General features: G+C 38.6%; 1 protein-coding gene across 1 annotated transcript; it reads left to right on the forward strand.

The window, feature by feature from the left end:
* Nucleotides 1–5,087: 5,087 nt before the first annotated feature.
* On the forward strand, nucleotides 5,088–5,522 carry LOC113325047 (uncharacterized mitochondrial protein AtMg00240-like). Its single transcript, XM_026573287.1, has one exon. The coding sequence runs from the start codon at nucleotides 5,088–5,090 to the stop codon at nucleotides 5,520–5,522; it is 435 nt and encodes a 144-aa protein (XP_026429072.1).
* Nucleotides 5,523–27,658: the final 22,136 nt, after the last annotated feature.

Consider the following 27,658-nt stretch of genomic DNA (forward strand, 5'->3'; position numbering starts at 1 on the left):
GACCTGACTTACTACCAGAATGGATAAACAACCAACACTCATTGTAAATGGCTCACATACGAGCGTTTAAGGTATCCGACCTTGTACAGAGTGTCCGATGCGGCGACCTATGTAACACACACCAGTTGAGTTGGACAATGCCTGAAAACCAAGTAGGTGGACCACAAAGAAAAATACAAATATGCCGACTCTAATTATTTCCCGTTCTATCTGCTTCATTTTTTAGCTTCGGATGTCGATTTGGAATTTCCTATTCCTCACCACCAAATGCAGTACTCTTTGGTGGAAAAGGAAACCCAACTACAAATATAAGAACTAAATTTCTAAGCAGTGGAGTTCTAAGAGTCGAGTTAATATTCGATGAATAAATTACAACTCCTTTGACTTTAGCACTAAGGCGATACCCATCAAATTATGGGTCCGTTTCTTACATGTAACCATAGCCCAGTGTATCAAATAGATGTGAAACAACGTGTGGGACTAAGTTCAACCTAAAGTTGTGGGAGTGTTTCTGGCCTGCTTCTATCAATTTATGACGGGTGACGTCTTTCTTAACACTGTTCAATATCTCAGAGTTCAGCAATAGAGTTTTCAATCAAAAGCTAAATCAGACGGATGAGGATACATACATATTTGACTTTCATTTCTTGGAGCCCTTGCCTTTCTTAGAAACTGGGGATTTCTTTTTTACTCTCTTAGCTGGTGGCTTAGCGGTTGTTTTTTCCTTCTTTTTGACGCCCTGCACAAAGACATAGAATGAGCAATTTAGCATACTGCCCTGTAACATCATAAATTACTTTTAGTTTGAATGTGCGAAGTGACTTGATTCTCAGGCCTCCTTTGGAAATGGGAGTACAAACTTTCTTCCAACGAACTGCATCATGGTCTTTCTTAAACTCGTTAGGATCCCAAAGAAAATCTCTCGTCACTTTCTCAATCGCTTCTATCACTTTAATAGGAGATGTAAACAACGAGAACATATAGATGGGGATACTCGACAAGACACTTTTTAAGAGTGAGTTTTCCCTCTTTATTAAGGATAGATCTTTTTCATGAAGCTAATCTCACTTGATCTTCTCAATAATCAACTCCCACTTTCTAACCCCCAAAGCATGATCCCCAAGAGGAAGGCCCAGATAAGTGGCAGGTAAGAAATCAAAAGAACACCCCAACATGCTGGATAGATCTTGTAAGTTTGTTGCTCATGCAACCCATACATACTAGATTTTGCAAAGTTTATGCGAAGAACAGAAGCCAACTCAAATAAAAGAAGCAAGTATTTCAAACTATTCGCTTGTTCCCTGAACTCGTCAAGAAAAACAAGAGTGTCATATGTGTTGAAGAATAAACCAAGATACTATGAAGAAGACAGAAGGGATAAACAAGAGTTGTTGATACATTAGTGTGGATCAACTATGAGAGTTGACAGAGTATGGTTGGATCAACTGATATAGTTGATATGAAGTGAATCGATCAACAAGAGTTTTTGACGCATGGTACGGTTTTTAGAAGTTTACTTGGGTTGCAAGTATATAGCTGGTTTTAGAGTTTGTTTACAGGAGTATTTTCTAGAAGAGTCTTTGTTAGAGTTTGATTATGTTAGGAAAGTGTTTATTACTTGAGAGTCAAGTTTGTAAGCATATAAATAGGCTGTTAAGGCCGTGAGTTTTAATTACATCAATTAAGAGAAGTTTGTTTGAGTTTAGTTTTGTGTTCTTTTAAGTTTTTGATATCATATTTTCTACATCTGGCATCAGAGCACTGGTATCAGATTATAGGGATGTGGGTATGAGAAGTTGAAGAAGATGACAAGTTTAAGTTCAATCAAGGTGCCAGTGTTTGAAGGCAAAAACTTTTAACATTGGAGGTTACAGATGGAGAATTTTTACATATTAAGAAGTATGGGATATTGTGAAAGATGGTTATGTAGAACCAGCAGAAGGAGCTGTAGTTGAAGGAGCTGCGCAAACTCTATTAACTGAAAACAAAAGAAGAATTCTAAAGCTACATATATTCTTCATCAAGGTGTTCACGAATTTCTCATGTACATAGTTATCTATATTAAGCAAGCTAAAGCAGCATGGGATGGTTTGGTTAGCTACTACACAGGGTCTGACAAGGTCAAGAAGGTTATATTGCAAACCCTAATGAGAAAGTATGAATTATTGCAGATGGAAAGTACTGAAACTATATCAGATTTTTCTCAAAGACTTTGAATCTTGTCAATGAGATGAAGTCTAATGGTGATACTATAGAAGATTCAACAGTTGTTGAGAAGATATTAAGAAGTTTGCCTGAGAAATTTGAATCAAAGGTGACTGATATAGATGAATACAACACAGCTGCAACTATGACTCTTAATGAGTTATTGGGTTCATTACATGCCTATGAACACAGATTGCTAGAGAATACAGTTGCTGAAAAACAAGTTGAAGAAGCACTTCAAAGTCAAGTTAGTTGGAGAAAAATCAAGGAAATCTAATGATGGAGGTTCTCAAGGAGGATACAATAATGGAGGAATATCAAATAATGGGAGTTATAGGAAGCCATTTGATAGATGAAAGATACAATGTTATAATTGTGGAGATTTTGGACACATTGCTACTGAGTATTCAAAACCACGAAAGACAGTTGCTAATAACTATAAAGAAAATTTCAAAGCTAATATTGCTGAAAGTCAAGAAGAAGAAGAAACATAAGAGCAGAAGACTGAAAACATGTTACTAGCATGTCATACAGCAGAAGAACAACCTCAACTTAAGTGGTACTTGGATACAGGTTGCGACAATCATATGTGTGGCAGAAAAGATTTGTTTGAAAGCTTGGATGAGTCTGTAAGATCCACAGTAAAGTTTGGGAATTGTTCAACTATTCCAGTTATGGGAAAAGGAAGAATAGGAATTGTTCTCAAGAATGGTTCTAAAGCATACATCATTGATGTATTTTATGTTCCAGTTTTACATCAGAACTTGCTAAGTATGGGTCAGTTGTCTGAAAGAGGATATTCTATAAATATTTACAATGGTTTATGCTTCATCAGAGATAGAAGAAGAAGATTGATAGCAAGGGTGGAGATGACTAAAAACAGACTATTTCCTTTGAACATTCAACATCAAAAGGAAAGATGTTACAGTAGCAGTGTTTATAATGATACTTGGTTATGGCACAAGAGAATGGGACATGTGAACTTTAACAGTTTGCAAATTTTAGAAAAGAAAGAGATGGTGTTAGGATTACCTTTCATTCAAATTCCAGAATAAAGAAGTGAGAATTGTATCTTTGGCAAACAACATAGAGATCCATTTCCAGTTAACAAAGCAAGAAGAGCTGAACAACATTTGGAGATCATTCATTGTGATTTGTGTGGTCCTATAGAAGTTCCATCACATGGAGGTAATAACTATTTCATAACTTTCATTGATGACTTTAGTATGAAAGCATGGGTATATTTGCTTAAACAAAAGAGTGATGTTTTTCATGCTTTTATAAGTTTCAAAGCATATGCTGAGAAACAAATTGGTAAAAACTTAAAGATATTAAGAACTGATACAGGAACATAATATATCGTTGTTGATAGTTTCATGGAAGAACATGGTATTTTATATCAGCTAACAACAAGATATACACCTCAACAGAATGGTGTAGCCAAAAGAAAGAACAAAACCATAATGGAGACGAAAGAACTATAAGAAGAACAAAAGATTTACCAAAGAATTTCTGGGGTTATGAGTTGATACAGCAGTGTATCTACTTAACAAATGTCCTACAAATAATTTGAATAACAAGACACCAGAAGAAGCATGGAGAGGAGTAAGACCAAGTGTAAGACATCTTAGAATTTTGGGTGCATTGAATATGCACATGTGCCAAAAGAATTAAGGAAGAAGCTGGATGATAAGAGTGAAAAATGTATTATGGTTGGTTACAGTTCAGTGACTAAAGAATACAAGCTATATAACCCAGAAACTAGAAAGATAGTTATAAGTAAAGATGTGATATTTGATGAAGATTCACAATAGAATCGGAATAATGGATCAACAATGAATGTTGATCCTCATAATATTGGTTCAACAAGGAATGTTGATCCATCTACTACTATCAGAACTATTCCAATTGTGGTTGGAGAAGAAGTACAAGCTCGAGATAATGTTTAAGAACAATATGAAGAAGCAGAGCAGAAGCAATAACACAACAAGAAAACAAGACCAAGAAGAAAATATATCATACCTTCTAGTTAAATGATTATGTTGTATCAAGATATGATAAAGATATTGATGATGAAGTGGTGAATTTTGCACTATTTGGAGATTGTGATTTTGTAGCTTATGAAGAAGCTTCTAAAGAACAAGGTTGGATTCAAGCCATGAATGAAGAATTGGAGTCAATTGATAAGAATAATACTTGGAAACTAACAACACTTCCACTAGTTAAGAAGCCTATTGGTGTTAAGTGGGTTTACAAAACAAAATACAAGTCAAATGATGAAATAGACTGAAAGCAAGGTTAGTTGCTAAGGGTTATAGACAGAGACAAGGAGTTGATTATTCAGAAGTATTTGCACCAGTTGCAAGACTTGATACAGTAAGTATGATCATTACTTTAGCTGCACAAAAGCATTGGAAGATATTTCAGATGGATGTAAATTCAGTATTCTTGAATGGAGTATTGGAAGAAGAAGTTTATGTAAAGCAACCATCTGGATACATTATGGAGGGGAAGGAGAATGAAGTATACAAGCTAAAAAAAACTTTGTATGGTTTGAAACAAGCACCAAGAGCTTGGCATACAAGAATAATTCTTATTTTCTCAAGAAAGGTTTTACAAGATATCCACATGAGCATACTTTGTATTTGAAAGTTGATGGTCTTGGAAATCATATTATAGTATATTTATATGTGGATGATCTCATATTTACTCGAAACAGTTCTGAGATGATCAATTAATTCAGGGAGGATATGGAGAAGGAGTTTGAGATGACAGATCTTGGTTTGATGTCTTACTTTCTAGGTATTGAAGTACAACAAACTGAGAGAGGAATTTTTATTAATCAACAAAGGTATGCTGAAGGAATTTTAAAGCGTTTCAAGATGGATAATTGTAATACAATTTTAACACTAGTAGAAGAGGGACTGAAGTTCACAAAAGATGGATCAGGAGAGCTTGTGAATTCAACAGACTTTAAAGGTCTTGTTGGATGTTTAATATATTTGACTGCTACAAGACCTGATATCATGTATGCACTTGGGTTGGTTAGTAGGTTTATGGAATCTCCTAGACAATCACATTTACAAGCTGCAAAACGTATTCTGAAGTACATAAAAGGAACAACAAGCATGGAAATATTTTATACTGTTTCAGAAGATCCAAAGTCGGTTGGTTTCACTGATAGTGATTGGGATGGAGATACAGAAGGTAGAAAAAGTACATCAGGTTATGGTTTTCAGTTGGGAACTGGTTTTTTCTCTTGGTCATCTAAGAAGCAACAGTTGTTGCATTATCTACAACGGAAGCTGAGTATATAGATGCTACAACTGTGCTATACAAGTTATGGTTGAGAATGATGCTGAAGTCATTGTTTCAAGAACAAAAGACACCAACAACAATTTCACTAACTAATAATCCAGTACTTCATGGAAGAAGTAAGCATATTGATAACAAATATCATTACATCATAGATCTTGTAAGCAATAAGGAGATAGATGTTGAGTTTGTTGAGAGTGAAGAGCAAGTGGCAGATATTTTCACCAAGTTTTTGAAGTCTAACACTTTCATTTACTTGCGTGGAAAGTTGGGGATGATTAGCAAAGAGTATCTTGGTTTAAGGGAGGATGTTGAAGAATAAACCAAGATACTATGAAGAAGACAGAAGGGATCAACAAGAGTTGTTGATACAGTAGTGTGGATATAGAATTTATGGGTCCTTTTGTCAATTCCTACATAAACTTTTACATCTTAGTAGTTGTTGACTATGTGTCTAAGTGGGTTGAAGAAATAGCTACCAAGACAAACGATCGCCACGTTGTGATGAAGTTTTTTAGAGACAATATTTTCTCTCGATTTGGTATGCCTAGAGCAATCATTAGTGATGGAGGATCCCATCTTTGTAGACGATCTTTCGAGACGCTCATGAAAAACTACTTCATTACCCATAAGGTTTTTACACCTTACCACCCACAAACTTTTAGCCAAGTAGAAGTGTTTAATAGGCAGATCAAACAAATTTAGAGAAGACCGTAAACCCTACCCGAAAGGATTGGTCTTTGCGCTTAATAGAAGCTTTGTGGGCTTACAGAACCGCTTTTAAGACTCCACTTGGGATGTCTCCGTATAGAATTAGAACACCGAGCTTATTGGGTCATTAAAAGGCTAAACTTTGACCTACCTACTGCTGGTGATAACCATAGAACTTCAACTCAATGAGTTATAAGAAATTTGTAATGATTTTTACCAAAATGCGAAAATTTACAAGGAGATAACCAAAGTTTGTCACGATAAATCGATTCCTCGAAAGTCGTTTACACCAGAACAGAAAGTTCTCTTGTATAATTCTCGTCTTCACCTTTTTCCTGGTAAGCTTAGATCTTGTTGGACTTGCCCATTTTATATCAAGACCGTGTATCCGCACGGTGCTATTGAGGTTAGGAACCATGATAGTGGAGAGACTTTTAAAGTCAACGGTCAGCGGTTGAAACCATTCATCGAATTGACCAACCCTGAAGTGGAAAATACAAATTTACAAGATCCCGTTTATCACGACTAATATTCTGCAGGTACATTCATGTCTGGCTGAAGACATTAAACTTAGCGCTTTCTGGGAGGAAACCCATCTTTGTGGTACATGGTCCTGATAACATCTTTCCCTATCTCTTTCCTTTTGATTATCATTTCTTTTTGTTCATGCATTCATATATTTATATCTGGAACATCGGGGACTATGTTCAATTTAGGTTTAGGGGTAAGGGAGAAAAAATTTAGTTGTACCAAGAATCTCCAACATTTAGAGTCACATAGTATTCAGTTAGTTAAGTTTACATATTGTTTCTCACCTAAAAGATAGAAATTCGAATTGCTAGGGATAACATTCTATTGAGACATTAGAGAAAAAGACATTGAGATCATTGACACTCAGGAGAGAACATGTACCTTTTAGAGGGTAATCGTGATGTACTTAACCATCCATGATGGAAATACAATAAGCCAGAAGGAAATGCCAGAAAGACAAAGCAACCTCCCGTGTAATCGTAGTTACTGGATTACGACTCTCTCTCAATAGAAACTTATCATCATCAACAAGCGGAGCGACATCAAAATATATGAAGAAAGTTGAAGAGTTAATGGTTTAGAAGAAACAATAGGAAGAAGAATTCAAAAATCAAAGTTGAAGACTTAGTTACAAGAGCAAAGAAAATCAAACGATGAAAGTTGTTGAAGTACATGATACCAAGACATTACAAGTCGAAAAGACCCAAGTGCTAAAGTCCTTCTCTCCTGGCCATGTAAATTTTAGTCTTGTTATTATTGTATGAAAAAGAAGAAAAAATGATGAAAAGATATATATATATATTTTGTTAGTTTTTTTTTCTTCCAAAAAGGCCATAGGGAAGTAGAAATATTTAAGGAAGTTTCAAGCAAGAAATTGAAGAATTAAAGAGAAGAGTTAATTGTCAAGGTTCTACAAGGTTCAAGAGTTTATCATCAACAGTTGAAGCCGAAGAATTTCTACTGAGCACTATGAAAGATTCGAAAAGATGCATATTGGTTTCTCTGTTAGTCCGCTTTCCATCTGGCACAAGATCTTTATAGCACTGGTTCAACTCATCAACGTAATTTGTCCAGCTGTGTAACGGATGTCCCTCTCATCTTTATCTCTCTCCTAATCTTATCCCGCTGTAAAGCGGATGCATCTTACAATGTTTATCTAGCTGTGTAGCGGATATCTCTTTATCTAGTTGTGTAGCGGATGTGTCTCCCCTTTTCTTTATTTAGCTTTAAAGCGGATATTTTTGATTTCTCTAGCATTTTAGTTATTTGGCGATAGGTTGAGAATATGTATGTCATCATAGCTCTTTGAATACTTATGACCAATTTGGAGTAAATGGTTTTGTGGGTACACCTCTGTTAAACCCTTCCGAAAGGTTAACAAAATATAGGTCTGGGGGTATTTGATGAGTGTGCAAACAGGTCATTTTTACATATTAATTTATATTTGTTTAGTTCTTTATTTCGTACACTTTGATAATTTTATTTGAATTTTGCAGAATTGCATAATGAGAATGGAAAAATTGGAATTACTACGGGCACCCGTATGAGATTAATGTAGAAAGATGCGAACGTGTGCAACCATCGTTCAAAGCTTGAGCTCTCACAGCCAATTGTGGTCCACCAGCTTGATCATGCAGCTAAAGAATGAAATGAGAAAACTAATTAAAGAAATAGTATATTGGACAGTCAAGTGAGAATATATTCTTCTCAAATCTACAAAGACATGCAATCCAAAGCCAGACAAATTTGGAAGGCTATACATACTCAATTATTTGCATTGAATTAAATATTCGGTGGATTAAATAATTAAGTCAAGTTTTGAATGGAGATGCCAATCACAATTGTCCAAATTCATTTACAACCAAGGCATGACCTTTTTGTAAGGAAAGAATATAATATTAACATCATTTCTATGGGGTATGAAGATTAGTATGTCGACATCATAAGAATTATTTTGCTGTGTACGCAAGATTCGGAGTTAAATGCATACTTTTCTAATCAGGGAAGTATGAGGAAGTGGTGAGTATATAAAGGGGTGTGGTGTTCGTGGAAGGGGGATCTTTTTGTTTTGGGTCCAGAGAACATTGTATTCCGTTTTATTAATTTTGGCTCTCCACTTTATTGTTTGGTGTAATTGAAAGAGAAGAAACAAGAAATTGTGAACAACAATGAATAACAATGAATTCCATAATTTTTTATGTGTCTTTTCTTTCGACTATGAGTAGCTAAATCTTTTTCTATGATTAAAGAGGAAGCCTTATTATGTATGCTAGATTGCTTTAAATTATTTTCTATATTAGCAATTCTCCATTGCCTTTACATTCTTGTGCATTAACAATAATAATTAATCTTTATGTGTCCTCGTGCTTGAATAACAATTTATCTATCTAATTTGGAGACCATCATTTAAGTGAAGATAATTATTAGCCATTTAAGAATTTTCATTGATTTAAAAGATAAATTTCCGAGACGTATTTTGTGTCCTAAATCGTCTCGAGATTATTGGTAGAAAATTATTTAACATTATAGTATACATAATAGCGGTGGAATCTCGAAGTCCTAGCACCCTATTTGAATACAAAATCACCATATCAATCTTTTGGTCTATTTTACCAATTTGTGTTTAGTATTTTTCCTTTTCTTAGTATTTTCTTAAACCAAATCTTTATAAAAGTCCGAGTAACGAATTCTTACTTCCACTTTAAAAACTACATCAGTGATGTGCCGAAGAACAATGATGGCATAAGGATTTGCATCGACTTCCGTGACTTAAACAAGGCATGTCCAAAGGACAGTTTTCCATTACCAGATATACCATAGATGGTTGAAGCGGCGTCAGGAAATGACAGATTATCACTGATGGACGGATATAAAGGTTACAATCAAATTCCTCTGGCGGAAGAAAATCAAGATTATTCTTCTTTTTTCGCACCCAGAGGATTATATTGTTATAAGAAAATGCCTTTTGGCTGGTGAACATATCAAAGAATGGTAGAAAAAGTTTTTGCAAAGTGGATACATACAACATTAGAAGTATACGTTGATGACATGTTGGTGAAAAGCAAAAAAGCCGAAGATCATGTTGACAATTTGAGAGAAATCTTTGAGCAGATGCGGCAATTCAACATAAAGATAAATCCATAGAAGTGTATTTTTGGAGTCGCATCAGGGAAATTCTTAGTATATTGTATCTAAAGAAGGAACAGAAGTCGACCCAGAAAAGGTACAAGAGGTTCGTGATATGCCAACACCTGCAACTGTGAAAGATGTACAAAAATTGAATGGACTCCTAGCTTCATTGGGGCGGTTTATTTCGCGTTCATCAGATAACTGCAAACACTTCTTCAACATCCTAAAGAAGGGGACTAAGTTCAAATGGACAGATGAATGTGATGAAGCGCTGTAAAATATAAAGAACCACTTAATGAATTTATCTATCTTGCAGAAAGCGGAGACAGAGAAGAATTACTGATATATTTGGCATCAACATCACACGCATTAAGTGATATACTGCTACGTTTTGACCAAGGAGTGGAAAAGATGATATACTACATAAGTAAAACATATAATGCAGCAGAGAAAAATTATTCAAAGATTGAAAAGTTAATCCTCGCACTGGTCTATGCAACATAAAAGCTTCGTATCTATTTTCAAGCCCACAAGATTAAGGTATTAACGAGAGTACCAATTGAGTCAGTAATGAAAAACTCAAAAAGATCAGGAAGAATCGAAAGATGGAATGCACAAGTAGGGCCCTTTGAGATCAAGTATGAAATATTATCTTCACCAAAGTCGCAAGTTATCGCAGATTTCTTGGCAGAATTCTTATTAGAAGAGGACGAAGGTGTGGAAGAAATGATGGATGTAGATGAAGGGCATGGGAATCCTAAATACCTGTTGACAGATCATAGAAGGTGGGAGATATTAGTAGATGGGTCATCCAATGGAGAAGGCATGGAATTGGAATAGTTTTTATCTCACCAGCGGGAGTGAGAATGGCAACTCATTTAGGTTGGAGTTCGCGTCCACCAATAATGAAACCGAATATGAAGCGGTGGTGCACGCGCTGCAGTTGGAAATTGAAATAAGTTAGAAGATGCGCGGATAACTAGTGACTCACAATTAGTTATCCGCCAAATAGAAGGAATATATAACACCAATGATCCATCCTTATAGAAGTACAAGAAACTTGTCGCAGAGCTATCAACACAAATTCCAAAAATAACTTGGAGACACATATCAAGGAAAGATAATAGATTAGCATATGCATTTTATTCCATCTATGATGGTAGATCCAACCGCAAGGTGTATAATTACAAACGCTCTTTTCACCCTCTATCAAAAAAAGAAGAAGAAAATTATGCATATGTCATGATAATAGAAAATGCAGAAGAAGAGCAAGCGGACAAAGCCGCAGATTGGAGAACCCAACTCCACTTATACTTGGAAAAGGGAGAAGTCCCAAGAAATAGATTGGAGGCACGCAAGCTAAAGAGTCGAGCGACAAACTATGAACTAAGAGATGGTGTATTACATCGAAGATCATTCCATGGACCATCGCTTAGGTGTTTAACGCAAAAATAGGTGATGGAAATTTTGAATACATTACACTATGGCGATGCTGGGAACCATAGTGGAGGCAGATCTTTGGCATACAGAACAAAAATACAAGGATATTACTGGTCCTACATGCACGAAGACGCGAAAGAAGTATCAAGACTATGCGAAGAATGTCAACGTCATGGAAAGAAAATACATGCACCAGGAGCGGCGCTGATCTCATCAACAAATGTGTGGCTATTTGGAAAATGGGGCTTATACATTGTAGGTCAATTCATAATAGGAACAGGGCAGAGGAGATATTTGATAGTAGTAACAGATTATTTTACAAAATGGGTAGAGGTGAAAGCGGTGCAGCATATTCGAGATAAATATATATTCACATTCATATTTGAGAATATCATTTGTAGATTCGGCATCCCCGCACAACTAGTTTCCGATAATGGAAAACAGTTTGAAGGAGAAAACATAGAAATGCTACTTAATGCATTCAAAATAAAAAGCGGAAAATCCACCCCTTTGTATCCACAGAGTGATGGACAAGCAGAGACAACCAACAAGACAATCGCTGATACACTGAAGAAGAAATTGGAAGGACACAGCAAAGGGTGGTGCGAACAAGTGCATAATGTAGCATGGGCATACAGAACAACCAGGAGAGAAGATACAAGAATGTCACCCTTTTGCCTGACATATGGAGTTGAGGCGGTTTTACCAACTGAGGTTATCATTCCTACAACTAAGAAAAAAGCATAGGAAAAGATTTTAAGTGCAGATTTGATCTTAACAAAACTTGATGATCTAGAAGAAAGTAGAGAAATTGCTTTGCAACATATGGAAAATTATCAAAGGATAGATCGAGAATATAACAAGCGCGTTAAAGAAAGAGAATTTCAACCAGGAGAGCTAGTGTTGCGAGAAATACCGCCTTATCAGAAAGGAAGAGATGGAAAGATGGAAAAAAGATGGGATGGACCGTAATAATAAAAAGAATAGTTGGGAATGGAGCGTACAAGTTGATGGACCCTGAAGGGAAGAATACTTGTCTCAAGCTTGAACATCCATGGAACACATTATATTTAAAGAAATACTATCCATAAATCATGCGGTAATGGTCGCACACAAGCAGAAAGCAATCCAATGTAACTGAGAGTAGAGTGTACGAAATGAAAGATGCGAATTTATAAAGATTCTACAGAATTATGATATTCAAACATATGAATAAATTTGAAGATTTCGTTCTTTTAAATATAATTCTCAAAAAGGAAAAAATAAGACCTTAATAGAAGGCATCAGAAGTAAAGACTCCAATTAGGGAGGCTAGGTATCCAATTGTGGCGTGCACCTTAGTTCGCATACATCAAGAGGCAATAATAAGACCTAACGCGCATAACAATTGGGAAAACCTAGTTAGCATGGCTCAAGTGAAAGCTACATCGACCCTGGAGCTTGAGTCATGGAGATTTGGGATGAAATAAAAGCCCATCCAGGAGATGTGCCTAAGTCGAAATATTAAGGTGATAAGGTCTCTTCTAAGGAGTGCATAAACTCTATCAAGGCGGCGAGGTACACGGTTGAGTCAAGAGTGCCTGGGGCGTCTGGAGCGTACTTGGCCGCTCTTGACAACTCTTGACTATGATGCAATCAGTCCGAAGAAAACCCACTTAGGGTGCGGTCTTGTAACCATAATTCATATTGGCAGATGGATAAGAGGCCGCGAACACAATTGGTTGTTGCATCACTGGATGGGAGGAGTCCACCCTAACCCGGTAGGGGTAAGCCTCCTTGAAAGGGAATCAGGGGAAATATAAGGACGACACCCTTCATTAGGGAGCTGAATTGTGTCAAAAGACGCAAATATCATGAGGCTTTTTACTCACGGGAGTATTACGGTTTGTCGTATTTACGCGGGAATAAAACCTGCAGGACAAATTAGGAAGGCAAGATAAGACCTTTAATTAGGAAGGCAAGATAAGACCTCATGAGAAAATTATATTTCGCACTAACATTGTTTTGCGGACAAATTAAAAAATAAGTAAGACGCACAGAATCACTTACACATTTCTTGCAAGGAATATAATAAGAGGAAAGTATGGGAATTAACTTAAATAATATATTATCTTCCTTATTAAGAAATGAACGATAAAAAAGGGGACATGTTTCGAGCGCACCAAAATACACTTGTAAAGACGTAAAAGAAAAACTTAAGCATCATTGGAAGGCACACCTTGATAAACCACAAAAGCTTCAGCGTGGATCTCGTTGTTAGGATCTTTGAAAAACCTTCATCATATCCATCCTTTTCAAGTTGATTTTCTTGAAGGGGAACTTCAAGATCTTCCTCCTCATCGCTCACATGCTCATAATTACTGTCAGATCAAGAAGCTGCTCGTCATCGCTTCTATCAAGAGGTGGAACAGTCACCAAAGGAAGTGATTTCTCAAGAAGAATGTTGTTCACAAGAGTTTGAGCCGTAATATGAGCGTCACGAGCGATAGCCTTCTCACAATTTCTTGTACCAATTTCCATGAAGCTTTGAAGATACGAGCATCTCATCTCTGATCGATCACGAGAATAAGTAACAACAATTGAGAATTTCGTACGTTCTTTGTGAGCCTTAGCCTGATCGGATCTCAACCGAGAGATGGTATATTGATGCAACTTCTCAGACTCTGCAAGAGCGAAGTTTTCATAATTATAACCATAGCGAAGTTTTCGTAAAGAAAATATTTAAATAATAAAGGGCAAATAAATTGAGGCATCCATCTCCATGTGACTACCTTCCCTCTGCGAAATGAGATATTGAGCTAATGCAAAACCATTATTCTTCATATTTTCCATAGCCTTATGAAAATCATCACCATCTAAACCTTTAAGATGAGACCGAATTTTCTTCTAATCCAAAGAAAGAAGAGCCTTCTCTTTCATAAGGAAATCATGAGATTTTTTTAACTGGGCATGCTAATCTTGAAGTTGGTTCATCTTCACGTCAAATTTATCTTACTTTGAATATTTTTTTCATTTTGAACGGTCAATGTCTTTGTTGATTCATCGAGCTGATTCCTTAATGTGTGAAGAGATTTCTCTTGGTTATCACAAATTTTCTGAAGAACAATATATTGATGTGAAAACATCGCTTCTTTCTTTAAGAAAGACCACTTCTCCATGGATAGACCTTGTCATTTGACAAAGTTTGATGCCTTAAATCAACGGTACACAACAATTTAGATAGATGGGAAATCTGGAAACTCAATGTCTCACACTGTTGAGATAAATGGACATCCTCATTTGTTAGATTTTCAATATGGTCAAGCGAATATGAATGCTCGTTATTTAACTGGTTTATTTGGTTCAACAACTTCTCATTATCAGCACAAGCATCTTCAGCGGAAAACTGAAAATCATATCTCTTCAAAACGCGCTTCTGATTTAAATCTTAAAGTGCGAACGAGGAAATTCAAAAAACATAGACAAAAAATATAAATTACTTTTAAAGAGGATGTAAGAGTGAAGAGAATTGCACTTATAAGTTCTTGATTCTTGCTATGAAGACTTTCACATTCTATAGTTACAGTATGGAGTTCCCCTTTCAACTTATTAACTTCTTTCTCTAAAGCGAGTTGTAGCGCAGAATTGTTAGATTCAAAATATCCCCCAGTTAAGATCATCTGACGATGAGATTCCTGGAAGGGAAACAAGTCAAACGTGAATATGTAGTAAAACGATCTAAGCAATATATATATATATATATATATATATATATATATATATGGACAAGAACATTCACCAGGAGCCCAAGAGCGATATGGACACTTGGGTCAATAAGAGAAGATCCCGCTCCTTGTTTCCTTGTTAGGCGGAAAACCGCATAATAACTTACTCAGAGCATCACAGATATGAAGTTTAAAGGGGTCGGTAATGGACAACTGAGCGACATTGATAATATCAGACAAAGCTTGATAAGCAGGATCTACTCCCTCCAAGACTCCCTTATAAATAGAGATGGACTCAAGCGAAGGGGAGATAAATTTATAAGAACAAGAAATATAAGCAAAGGAAGCGATACTCATAGATGCAGGGGCAGTAATACTCTTCACAAGAGTAATATTTTCCACAGGTGTGATGTTCTCCACAGAAGCGGGAATGTTCGAAAACAACGAAACCTTCACAAAGGTATAGAAAGCTTGATTAACTGATGGTGCGGTCATAGCTGAAGGAGCAGAAATTTCCTTCAACACATGATCAATCGACACGTTTTCCTTGGCAGCGAAAACTTCGTTTGGAGAAGCAGTTATATGTAAAGTAGCAGAGGCAATCAAGCCTTGTGGACGAGTGTCAATATTAACGCGAGAAGGGACCTTGATTTCCTAATGGCCAAACTCAAGAATGATGAGACTCTTGTTGAGCGTGGGGGATTTGCAAACTCTTTTAATCTTCAACTTCTTACCACCAACCGTCTCGCATTCGAAATCCTGTGAATAACAACGCAGATAAGAAACAGAGGAAACAATATTGTTTCATAGAAGAAAAAGTATTTCTTACTCCTTTGTTATGCAATGATTTTATCTTGAGAGACTCTTTGTCTTTCAAAGTTGAAGAAGAATTAGGATTTGGAATTGTAAATTTGGTATGGCCAGAGGAAAAAATTTTGCTGAAACAGAACCAATATGGAATTAATATAACAGATTAGAGCATCCACAGTCATGAAGTCGACCAAATGCCAAATAGCAGACCAAAAGCTAAAAAAAAATTTGGCATTTATAGTGAGCAAGCACAGTCATAGAAGACTATTTTTTATTCAGGCGGAAGTATAACAAACGCCCCAGTTCAGGCGCACTTTTAATGACCGCCTGATTCAGGTGCACTTTAATGACCGCCTGATTAGTGAATTTACAGAAATATTATCCCACTAGTCTTCTTCTAATAACGTATTAGCCCACTAATCTTCTTCTAATAACGTATTATCCCACTAAACGAGTGAATATACCAACGTCCCATTGGGGCGTACATTAAAAAAACGTCCCATTGGGGCATACAATATACCAACGTCCCATTGGGGCGTACAATATAACTACGCCTATGTTGGGGCGTATGTATTACATGCGTTCGGTTAGGCGGAGTTTATAGATGCGCCTGATTCATACGCTAATTGTATCAACGCCCCATCTTCAAACGGTAATTATACTCTCGTATGATTTCATACGGTCACTAAAATCTCGCCTGCTTTCATACGATATTAATACTTTCGTCCCACTATATCTTCGTTTAGTCTGGGTTGACGACCGCACTTGGTCTCAAACCCTAATTTTGGCGACCAATTTTGGGTTTGGTCCCTTCCGTTGCGCCACATTTTGAGACCAAATTTGGGTTTAGTCCCCAAATTTGGTCGTGACTGTGGTTGCTCTTAGCACTATGATTTTAATAGAAAGAAAGATAAGATCAGTTTCAGCAGAATCAGAACAGAAAGAGAGATAAGATCAGTAAAATCAAAATCAAACCTTTGATGAGAATCCATAGAAACAGCAGCAAAATCAAATCTGAGATATCAAAAGTTGAAGATGAAGAAATTTGAAGAAGATGAAGATTTGCAGAGGAATCACAGAAACGAAAAGGGAAGACGAAATAAAAAGGAAAAAATTATATCTCTTCAAGCTTGGTTAATAAATAGATGAAAAAGGTGACCGGTTAAATTCGAACGTGCCAGTAAAAAGGAGATAAAATTAGCACGTGTAGACGGTTATACTGAAATCACAGAGATATGTCGGTACACAAGAATATGAAAGGGTGAATGGGTGCGATAGAATAAATTGAAATTTCTCATATCACACTCTTTTTCAAAGAAACGACATGAGAATAGGCAAAATATAGGAGTAAAATACTACACCTATTAGTCATGCGAAGTAACGACCATCAAGACTGAGCGAAGGCAACCACATACAGTGTATCCAGAATGACGCAGCAGATGACATCAACCTAGTCACAAGAAAAGTGTGAAGAGCCATGCGATGTTATAGAGCACGTGAGAAAAGAGTCAATGTAAGCGTGCGTTAATGACGCACACCAGATCCGAAAATGAAGGATTTATTACCTGTCATCCACTATGTAAAACCATATATAAGGGACCGGGCGACCTCGTAGTGAGAGGGATCTTTTTGGAGAATTTAGACAAGAAATTTAGGAGAGAGAAAGATTTTTTGTTCTCCAAGTTGGAGTTTTCTTGTTATTTTGTATTCAAATAAAGATCCAGTAGATGTTCTTATGAATGTTATGATGATTACTTGAATTGTTCTATAGATTTCATCAAGGGTGTGGTTGTAGGATTTCCTGCAACTACATATCCTCCTAAAGCTAAAACACCAGATGAACTCGAGACATCCTTCATGAAAATATTCAAAGATTACACCGAAGCAGCATCTCGTAATAATAAGGAGGATTGGGTACCTGAATTCGCCGATTGTACACAGAATCTTATTAAAGTAATCAGACAGTTCAGAAAGGTCAAAACTAAAGAATTTACCCAGTTAGTAAATCTTAAGGGGGCTTTTCCATCGATGATTGAATTATTAAAAGATGATAATTGTGGAAAGCGTTTAGCTAGTTGTATTCTTTCAACATTCTTAGAGCTAATTCATGTGGATTTTTCAGCTCTTGTTCAAGAAAGAAGACAAGTTACCTTATTGAATCAATCTCTACTGAAGAACATGGGAGCTTTAGAATTACTTGGTAAGTTTTCTGAAAGCGATGATGTTCCAGCAGTACAAGTTATTGCGCAGATGGTTTTTGAAGGAGCAGCAGCAGTAGCAACAATTGCCGACAGTAACAACCAACATTCTTTGTTTGATTGTTTGTTTTATTTGTTAGAAAATCTGGAGAATAAAGTGCATTTTATCAATGCCGTAGGAGTCGAGGCAATGATTAAAATTTTACAGGATGAGAAGAAATTGGGTTATTATGTTTATGGTTCTGCGGTACTTCATATAGTGAAAGATTGTCCTTCTGCTTCTGAAAGGTTTGAGAATGAGGCTTTAGGATTGGACATTGCAATATTCCCAGCTTCCATGGATATGGTAAGTCTCTTAACTTTATTACGATAATATGCATCATGTCTCAAGAGTTGTGCTTATTACGATGGGATCTACGTGTTCACAAATAGCATCCGCGTTTCGTAATGAATCAATAAAAATGGTGAAATATGAGAATTATGATAAATGCGAAGGCTATCAGATTATGAGCCTTCGATATCGTCATTATCTGGCCATGGGAGGAAAATGAAACGACGCATATAATCGAAATAAAATGACAAAACAGAAAGTAAAGTGTTGAATGTAAATGAGACTATGATTTACGTGGTTCAGCACTGAGGCGTACATCCACAGGGTTGGGGTTTCATTATGTATTCAGAGGTTACAAGGATAGTCCAATGACTTTGAGTGTTCAACAAAGCTGGGAAGAAATGGAACTCATACTTACTCTCACAATTTATCTCTCCTAATCTTTCTTACTCACTCGAAAAGTATCCCTTTTTCCTCTCAGTGGAGGGGGTATTTATAGGGATGAACATGGGGTCCACTGTCAGAGACCGTTGCAACCCTGTCTTCTCGTTCTTCGTGTCGATCCTGCTGGTGTCTTCGCTCTTGACCGATGCCCCCAGAGGTCACATAAGGTAACGATGGGTCGCCTCTGTCTCCTCCATGGGTTAGTTGACACATATCCTATGTTTAGGGTATTTAATGTGGGTGGTTGGGAAGGTCCGCACGCGTCAGATAGATGTCGGATTCCCTTGTCCCATCCATGTCAGTTAGACCAATCCTTACCGTTGATCTTGGATCTTCCTCGAGATGGGATAAAGCAGATCTTTGGGTGCTCTTCAGTACTTCGCGGTGGCTCGTTCTTTTGGTGCTCCATGATTCTTAGCCATTGGATCAGTTCGATGATGACAATGTATAGATCACAGATGCCCCTTGGGTGTGGATACGTGGCATCGTTCCTTGATGTCTTTAGACATGCGTCTTCCACGTGCAATCCTTTAGACACGTGGCGAGTGATGAATTATGTGTATACAATTTTCTCCTTTTCTTCTGATTTGGGTGTCGGTCAAAGCTAGAAGAAAACTATCTTCTTATATTCTTCATCTCTCCTTAATAACTTCCCCTAGATTTTAGGGTATGTTTCCCACTATTAGTAATAATTTCTTGAATCATGGGACGGTTTCAGCTTCCTGCATGCTATAAATAGGGGAGAGGATGCTGTTGAAATAACTTTTATTCCTCCTTCATTTTCTTGTCAGTTCATTCTCTGAACTCCTTCCTATTTTCTCTCTTCTTTTTTTGTTCTTTAGCCATTAACTCTTGCTGGTGATGTTCAGAATCATAAACATCTGAAGTCTTCAGTTGTTGCTGTTCATCGGGCGTTCGCGGATCAACTTTGCTTCCACCGTAACGCTTCTGATTCAGGTATGGTATTCTTCCATCTTTTGGTCATTCTTGATCAATTCTCTTTTTCTGTTACTGTTTATAGGTTTTGTGATGAAGAACACAGAACACGACAATATATATACTTACCCCTATTCTTGATTATAAAACATATACCTTCTCTATTGATTGTTAGAATCTCTCTTTAGTGGTCATGAATAAATTAGGTTTTTGGAACTTTACGAGCTTTATCCTGGATCTTTTTCCCGTGGTTTGATGAGTTTCCCGATGAGGCATGATTTTGAAGGATCTGTCTTCTGACCTTCGCTCTTTCCGCTACCCCTTGCAGATATGGGTGATCGTCATTGAATCCCGTACCGAACTCCCCCATCGAACCCTTATAGATCTCCTCCGCCCAAGAGTCCTGATGTATCTCCACCGAAGGGTGGTCCTCCTCGGTTTTCCCAGCCAGATCCTCGAGCCCATAAGACTCTGTCTGCGTCGGGTTCTCGGGTTATACCTACGAGTAGGGGGGATCCACCGAAGGGTTCTCGGTATGCCATTAATCGCCCTTCTGCTTATCAACATGCTGAGCCAACGACTGTGCCATCACCTTCTTTTCAGCGTTCTGAGTCGCTAATTGCACAACCTCTTCGTTCTCTTGCCCCTATCACGAAGCCTTCTCAGAAGTCTTCGGTCTCGTCATCTACTGCTCCAGCGAAGGGGAAATCTTTCAAAGGTACTGTGCCGAAGGCTGACCCATCGAGAAATCCTTCTACTAAGAGGAAGGCTTCGGATTTGAGTCCCCCGGAGAGTCCTTCGTTGGATAAAGTTGATGACTCTGACGCTTCCCCAGTTATACGAAGCGTCACGGTTGGTAAAAAGAAGGTTACTTTCAAGCACATAGACCTCGAGGCATTTAAGGTAAAGCATGAGCTCGAAGCTTTCGATGTTAAGTTTTATGCTCCTGAATATGATCTTACTTATGATTTGATCAAGAATTATAAGTACGATGATTTTCACCTGCTGACAACCGTGGGAGCCTTCGAAGCTGGCCTCATGTTGCCCCTATACAAATCCCGTGACTCCTTCTATTATGATGTCTTGGATCATCGTGAGGGATCAACTCCACATACCCATAGCCGTTCGGTGGTTCAGCTGACCGAGAATTATCTTCGGACGCTTAAAGAGTGTTACCTTCGGAGCAAGGGGGAGACGATGATGACCTACTACGCTCCTAATCTGGCTGAGAGAAGTTGGTACACTCCTGAAAACTTCAATATTTCCTTTGGTGACTACATTAATAGTATGAATCGTAAACCATGGAGTGTCGGTCTTCGTACTATTCCTGCTCCTCATTGTGAGGTTCGTCTCTTAAATGAGTTGAGTGATTAGAAGCTTCCATACGTACCTGGTACTGAAGGAGCTTCTCAGCGAAAACTTTTCCCTGCTCGTGAGCGGCTCAAGCGTGATCATGATTATGAGTTGCACGCCACCGTTATTGAGGTCATCGGTCCGTGGCCTTATGGTTGGGTACCTGGTCCTCATGGATGGCGTCATGTTGTAGGTAGTCAGCCTCGTAGCAGTGCTCGGATCGTTATGGTAACTTCTGCCCTTGGCAGTTGAATTTTGATGGTATGAATTTTGAGTATGCCTTCGGTGCCGCTGATGCATACGAAGAATAAAGCTTCAACGCTCCTCTTCCTCCGAAGGATGTTGCTATCAAGGTATGACTTTTTGTAAGATTGTAATGTGTATATTTTCCCATTTTCTTCTAAGTTTGATTTGATCAGAGTGTGGAGAATTATCCTCGTTTATTATTTTATTGGTAATACCTCCGTGATAATTACCTTTGTGATAACACCATACTATGTCTTTAGATAACGAAGAATAAAAAGATAGGTCTGGTTCAATCTTCCACCGTAGTTGTCGAGGAAACTGAGATTCCTAATGAAGTTATTAGTCTTGTGAATGATGATTATGCTGAGGAAGAAGAGGAGTTTACCGATGGTGAGGAACGTACTGGTACGTCTTCGCAGAATCACGATGGTGTTGAGAATGTTGGTAACTTGGTCGTTGGAGAGGAGGTTTCCCCTGGTGGTGGAAGAGATATTCCTGATGATGCTTTACAATCCATCGTCCTTACTGGATCGAATCAAGAGTTATTTTTTGGCAAAGTTTGTTCTGTTGGAGACCCGATCGATATGGCCGCTTCTATGGGGATGGCTTCGGACTTCTCCATACGCTCGCCCAACGATGACTGAGATGTTCTTTCTGGGGGGAGTGTGAGAAAGTAGCTGAGTGTGAAAAAGTGGCTGAGGGAAATGAAGATGCTGAAAGTGAAGATGCTGAGGTTCGTGCTATTAAGGAGGCCAGGGCTAAGGAGAACGTTATTAACTCTGGTGTCACTGCCGGTGATGGCGTCTCTGCAAGGGCCTATTCCGATAGCTTTGAGATGGATGTGATGCATGATGGGGATGATGCAACCTGTGAGTGGCTGATGAAGAAGGTTTTAATGTTTGTGTCCAATCCTTCCCCTGTGATACCTGATGAAAAAGACTTTGATACCTTTACTCGTCGAAAGATGCAGTTGGCCTCCTCTGACGAGGTTTCTGAGGTTTGGAAGAAAGATTTTGGGACCGCTTTTTCTAGTCTTCTGGTGGATCCTCCTTATTATATTGTTCAGATGATGGCTATAGCCGATGGGTATCAGTATGGTTATCCTCAGCAACGTATGCTTGAGGTAGGTGATTTCGGCATCATGGGATTTGATGTTCGTTTCTTAGTGATTTTTATACGATCGTTTTTTACGCAACTGGTGAGGAGTGAGCATTGTAATCATACTCTCTATCAGTTTTTGAAGGTGAAGGCTTTTAAGATGGAGGGTAAGTTGCGTCATATGGAGGAGGAGATGACTTCTGCTGAGGCTCTTATTGCTACTAAGGATAAGGAGATTCTGGAATTGAAGGATCGGTTGAAGAGGAATGAGCAGCTTGGTCCTAACGAGGAGATTCTTCATACGAACTGGCTCTTGTCCGGAGTGAGTTAGAGAAGGCCCATAAAGATGCTTCATATTTTAAAGGTTCGTCTTCGTCTTATTTCTTTCCTTCGTATCTATCTTTTGTCTTCTTAGTGTTCTGTCTGAGTCTCCCAGCCCTATCTTCAGCGGTCGATATCCGGGAGTTCGCCTGGCTTCGGAATGAGAGAACTCGCCAAGCTTCTCTAATTAAGTAATTAGTGGAGAAAATCAAAAAAGAGGCTGATAAGTGGAATGCTCGAGAAGATGAACATAATAAATTTATGGCTTATTATCAATAGCAGCGGAAGCTGGCCGTTTACATGCAAAAACGTTATAATGTTGATCGTCAGCAGTTCACGGAGACCCTAGAACGGACCCAAAAAAGTCTAAACGAAGCTCGGGAGATTATTTACCGTTTAGAAACCAAGATAATGAAGTTAGAAGAGGAGCTGTGTCAGACTCGTTCATCTATCGATCCTGAGGTTCAGGATTATATACAGAGGTTTGTCCGGGAGAGGGACGAAGCTAGGGATGAGGCTCATGCTCTTAGTAATGCTTTAACTGCTTCTCGGGCCGATATTTGTCGCTTAGTTGGCTCGAGAAAAATCTTGAGATTAACATGTACAGGATTAATAAAGGGATAGAGGAAATTAATGACGAAGTCAACCACCTTCGACATTTAGATTCCATGAAGCAGGTAGAGTTGGATGAGTATCAGTTTGCTCTCACAAATCTTCAATTGGATTGTAAGAAAATTTCCGACGAGTATGATTTTCTTGATGATTCCCGGGACGCTGTAGTAAATGAGTATGAAATAGCTTCGGCTAATGTCTAAGGTATACATTTGTTTGGTCGTGAGACCTTTCCTCATTCTAATCTCCTAACTCATTTGTACTTTCTTTTTCAGAGCTCGAGGGATAGCTTAACCTTGCAAATGAAAGGCTTGAAAAGGCTCAATCTGACTTAGTGCACCAGCAGGGTCAAGCTAAGTATTATGAAGGGCTAGATGGGTCTCGTGACGAAGCAGTAAAGGAGGCAGCTCAGGAAGTATCTCAATTGAAGTCTTCGTTATCGAAATCTAAGCTTAAAGTCGTTGTGGTCGCGCACGCATCTCGTCGTCATCTTGTCGAGGATATCAACAAGACGTTGACCAATATTGAGCAAGTCCTTCTGAAGGAACACGGTATTGTCAAGAAGTATACACGTCGTCTTGTACCTGATCCTATAACCTATCACTTTGATCCTTCTTCAGGAGGAAGTGTCCTTTAGTATCAACCGAAGAATTCCGTTGATCGCGTCGAATCTTCCAAGGGAAATTAGACTTCCATGTATGTTATGGAGGTGATCTTCGTTGATTACTCGGCTTCGGGACATTTTTTTCTTTAGATTGTTTTCCTTGTTTGATTCCCCGTACTTGTAATCAACTTTTATGGAATAGATCATCGTTGATTTGGGTGTGTACAACTTTGATTTCTTCCTGCATTATCAGTTCAGTTATGCTTTTAGATAATTAGTGAATACTGACTAAAAAGCGTAAATAAAGGGACAAAAAGTGCTTGATGGCAATGCCTAAGGTAAGCACCTTCGTCATTGACTTTGGACCTGTCACACCGCCGGTTAACCCTTGGACAGAGGATTACCGGGCGGTGAGGGTTAATGCAGTGTTCCCGGGCGTGTGATGCGTTATGGAAATATTTATATGCACCCGCTCCGCTGAATCATTATTTTGTTGCTTGGTTGGGTATGTCTTTCTGCTGGAAGCCTTCCCCATGGTCCTCCACTTATAGACGCTGATAAGGAGTCCCTAGAGATTGTATATGATAACTTTCCCCAATGGCAATTCCGCAAAATGTTTGTTTGATTGATAGAGTGAGGCCTGCAAGTCCTTGTCCAGAGATAGAAACATGCTGAGCGGATACGCTGCCTTCTTGTTCTTCTAGTGTTCTTCACGCAGATGCAGAGCTGCGTTGCCTTATGGGTAGTATGGATTTAGATATTTTGCACTCCACGGGTGCCTGAGGACTTCTCCTTTTAGATTACGCAAGTAGTAGAACCCGTTTCCTGCAATGTCATGTATTATAAATGGCCCTCCCCACGATGGTGCTAATTTGCCCCACTTTTTCTCTCGTTGGTATTGTGGTATGGTTCTTAGCATATACTGTCCTTTTACGAAATTTCTAAGCTTGACCTTCTTGTTATACTCTCTTGCTAATCTTCGTTGATAATTCTCCATTCTTTGTAACGTTGTCTCCCTTCTTTCTTCTAGGTCATCAAGCTTTTCCAGCATCATATCTATTGTGAGGTTTTTCTCCCAAGCTTCAGTCTTCATTGTTGGCATGATAATTTCTGTCGGTAAAACGGCTTCGGCCACGTAAGTGAGGAGGAACGGTGATTCACCTGTGGCGGATCTTTGTGTTGTTCTTTATGCCCATAGCACGTTGTGCAATTGTTCGCACCATCGTCCTTTGTGTTCGTCCAATTGTTTATTGAGGATAAGACCAAGGGTCTTATTTGTAGCCTCCGCCTGGCCGTTACTTTGGGGATAAATGGGGGTTGATTTGTTCTTTATGATTTTGAAAGTATAAAAGAACATATCTACGTTCTTCCCCTGTAATTGCTTGCGGTTGTCAGAGACAATTTCTGCGGGAATGCCAAATCTGCAAATGATGTTCTGAAATATAAATGTGAATACATCCACATCTCGGATTCTAGATAAGGCTTTGGCATCAACCCATTTGTTGAAAAAGTCTGTGGATACAATTAAGAATCTTCTTTTCCCTGAACCTTCGATCAGGGGTCCTATAATGTCTATGCCCCATTTCGATATTGGCCAACGACTATCTACAGAATTCAGCTTTTTTGTTGGAGCATGAATCTTCTTAGCAAACCTCTGGCATTCCTCACATTTTCGAGACATCCTGGATGCGTCTTGTATCATCGATGGCCAGTAATAGACTTGCATCTTAGCTTTGTACGCTAAGGATCTCATTCCGTTGTGGTTCCTTGCGTCTCCATAATGGATGTCGTTTAGGATACAATGACCCTCTTTCATGGATAAGCACCGTAATAGCGGTCCGAGGAAAGACTTCTTGTAAATAATTCCGTCCGGAAGATCATATCTTCAGTCTTCTTCGTTGGTGAAGTCTTTGTCTTGATTTGCTTTTGATAAGATTTCTTCTTCGTCGAAGTCATTGTTGATATCCTCCCCAACATCATCTTCGATATCCTCCCCTACATCGTCTTCATGATTGGTAGCGAAGGATTGTTGCTGAGTAATTGAAGGTTCGTATACGCTTGTTACCTTGATTTCCCAGATGCTTTTGTCTCTTAGCATTGATGATATGTATGCAAGAGCGTCGACGTGCCTAAGGTCCCTTCTACATAGATGTCGGAATTTGATGTTGGAAATCTACGATGCAAGGGTCTGGACCAGGGCCATATACGCTGAGAGAGTCTCATCATAAACATTATATTTCAGCTCCACTTGTCGAGTGACTAGTTTTGAATCAGTTGTTAATCTACATCTGTTATTCCCATTTCTATTATCAGCTGAAGGGCATGCACCACGGCTTCGTATTCCAAGATATTTTTGGTGTGCCCTTTGAATTCTATCCTTAGTGCATGCACGATCCTGTCTCCGGTTGGGGTGGTAATAACGATGCATATGCCTGCTCCTTCTTTGTTCCTTGATCCATCAACGAATACCTCCCATCGTCTCTGACTGGACGGTTCGAGTACGTCGATCGAATCTTTATTGTCTTTTTTTGTTTCCGGGATATCCTTTACTTCTTCATCGTTGTCCAAGGGTAGGTCTGCTAAAAAATCCGCCAAGACCTGTGACTTCTGGGCGGTTTGGATCTCATGGATAATGTTGAATTGATCAAGATGAGTGTTTCATTTTTCTATTCTTCCTACCTTCCTCGCGCCTTTGAGGACTTCTTCCAACGGTGCCTTGCATGGGACCCGAACATGATGAGTTAAGAAGTAGGTTTTCAGCTTTTGAGTTGCCCATACAAGTGCTAGTATAAGTTGTTCAATCTTCGTGTAGTTTCTTTCCGCCGGGTTGAGAGTCTTGCTGACGTAGTAGATTGGTTGATCAACCTTCGTATTGGTCTTGACTAGGACTGCGCTGACTGCATCTTTGGTTGCTTCTATGTAAAGGGACAATACTTCTTCGGGGTCAGGTTTCTGGATGATCGGTATCGTGGCCAGGTATTCTTTAATCTTCTGGAAGGCTTCTTCGCATTCGGCGGTCCATGCAAATTTACTTCCTTTCTTGAGGATGTTGAAAAAGTGCTTGCATTTGTCTGATGATCTAGAAATTAACCTCCCTAGCGCTGCCATTGATCCGTTGATCTTTTGAACTTCTTTCGGGTTCTTTGGAGATGGAATTTCAACGATGTCCAGGATCTTGGCAAGATCAACTTCGATGCCTCTCTTCGTTACAAGGTATCCGAGGAACTTTCCTGATGTCACGCCGAATGTGCACTTATCTGGGTACACTTTCATGTTGTGCTTTCTCATGGATTCAAAGATATCTCTCAAATTTTGATGGTGGTCCTTGCGCAGCTTACTCTTGACGAGCATGTCATCGACATGGACTTCTAAAGTATTCCCTATCCATGGTTTGAAGATAGCATCGACCATTCTCTGGTATGTTGCCCCTGCGTTTCTTAATCCGAAAGGCATTCGTGTATATCAATAGAGGCCGTGAGGGGTATAGAGCGTTGTATGTTGTTGATCTTCTTCTGCCAGAGCTACCTTATTATAAACAAAATATCCATCCATAAATGATAGCTCTTCGTATCCTTCAACAGCCTCCACCAATTGGTCGTTGCTCGGGAGTGGATAACTATCCTTTGGGCATGCTTTGTTGAGGTTGGTGAAGTCGATGCATATCCTCACA

Source organism: Papaver somniferum, chromosome 11, assembly GCF_003573695.1.
Source record: "Papaver somniferum cultivar HN1 chromosome 11, ASM357369v1, whole genome shotgun sequence".
In the NCBI taxonomy this organism is placed as follows: Eukaryota; Viridiplantae; Streptophyta; class Magnoliopsida; order Ranunculales; family Papaveraceae; genus Papaver; species Papaver somniferum.

Excerpts from the sequence above, each read along its gene's own strand:
- LOC113325047 (XM_026573287.1), top strand. The coding sequence starts at position 5,088 with ATGGATAATTGTAATACAATTTTAACACTAGTAGAAGAGGGACTGAAG.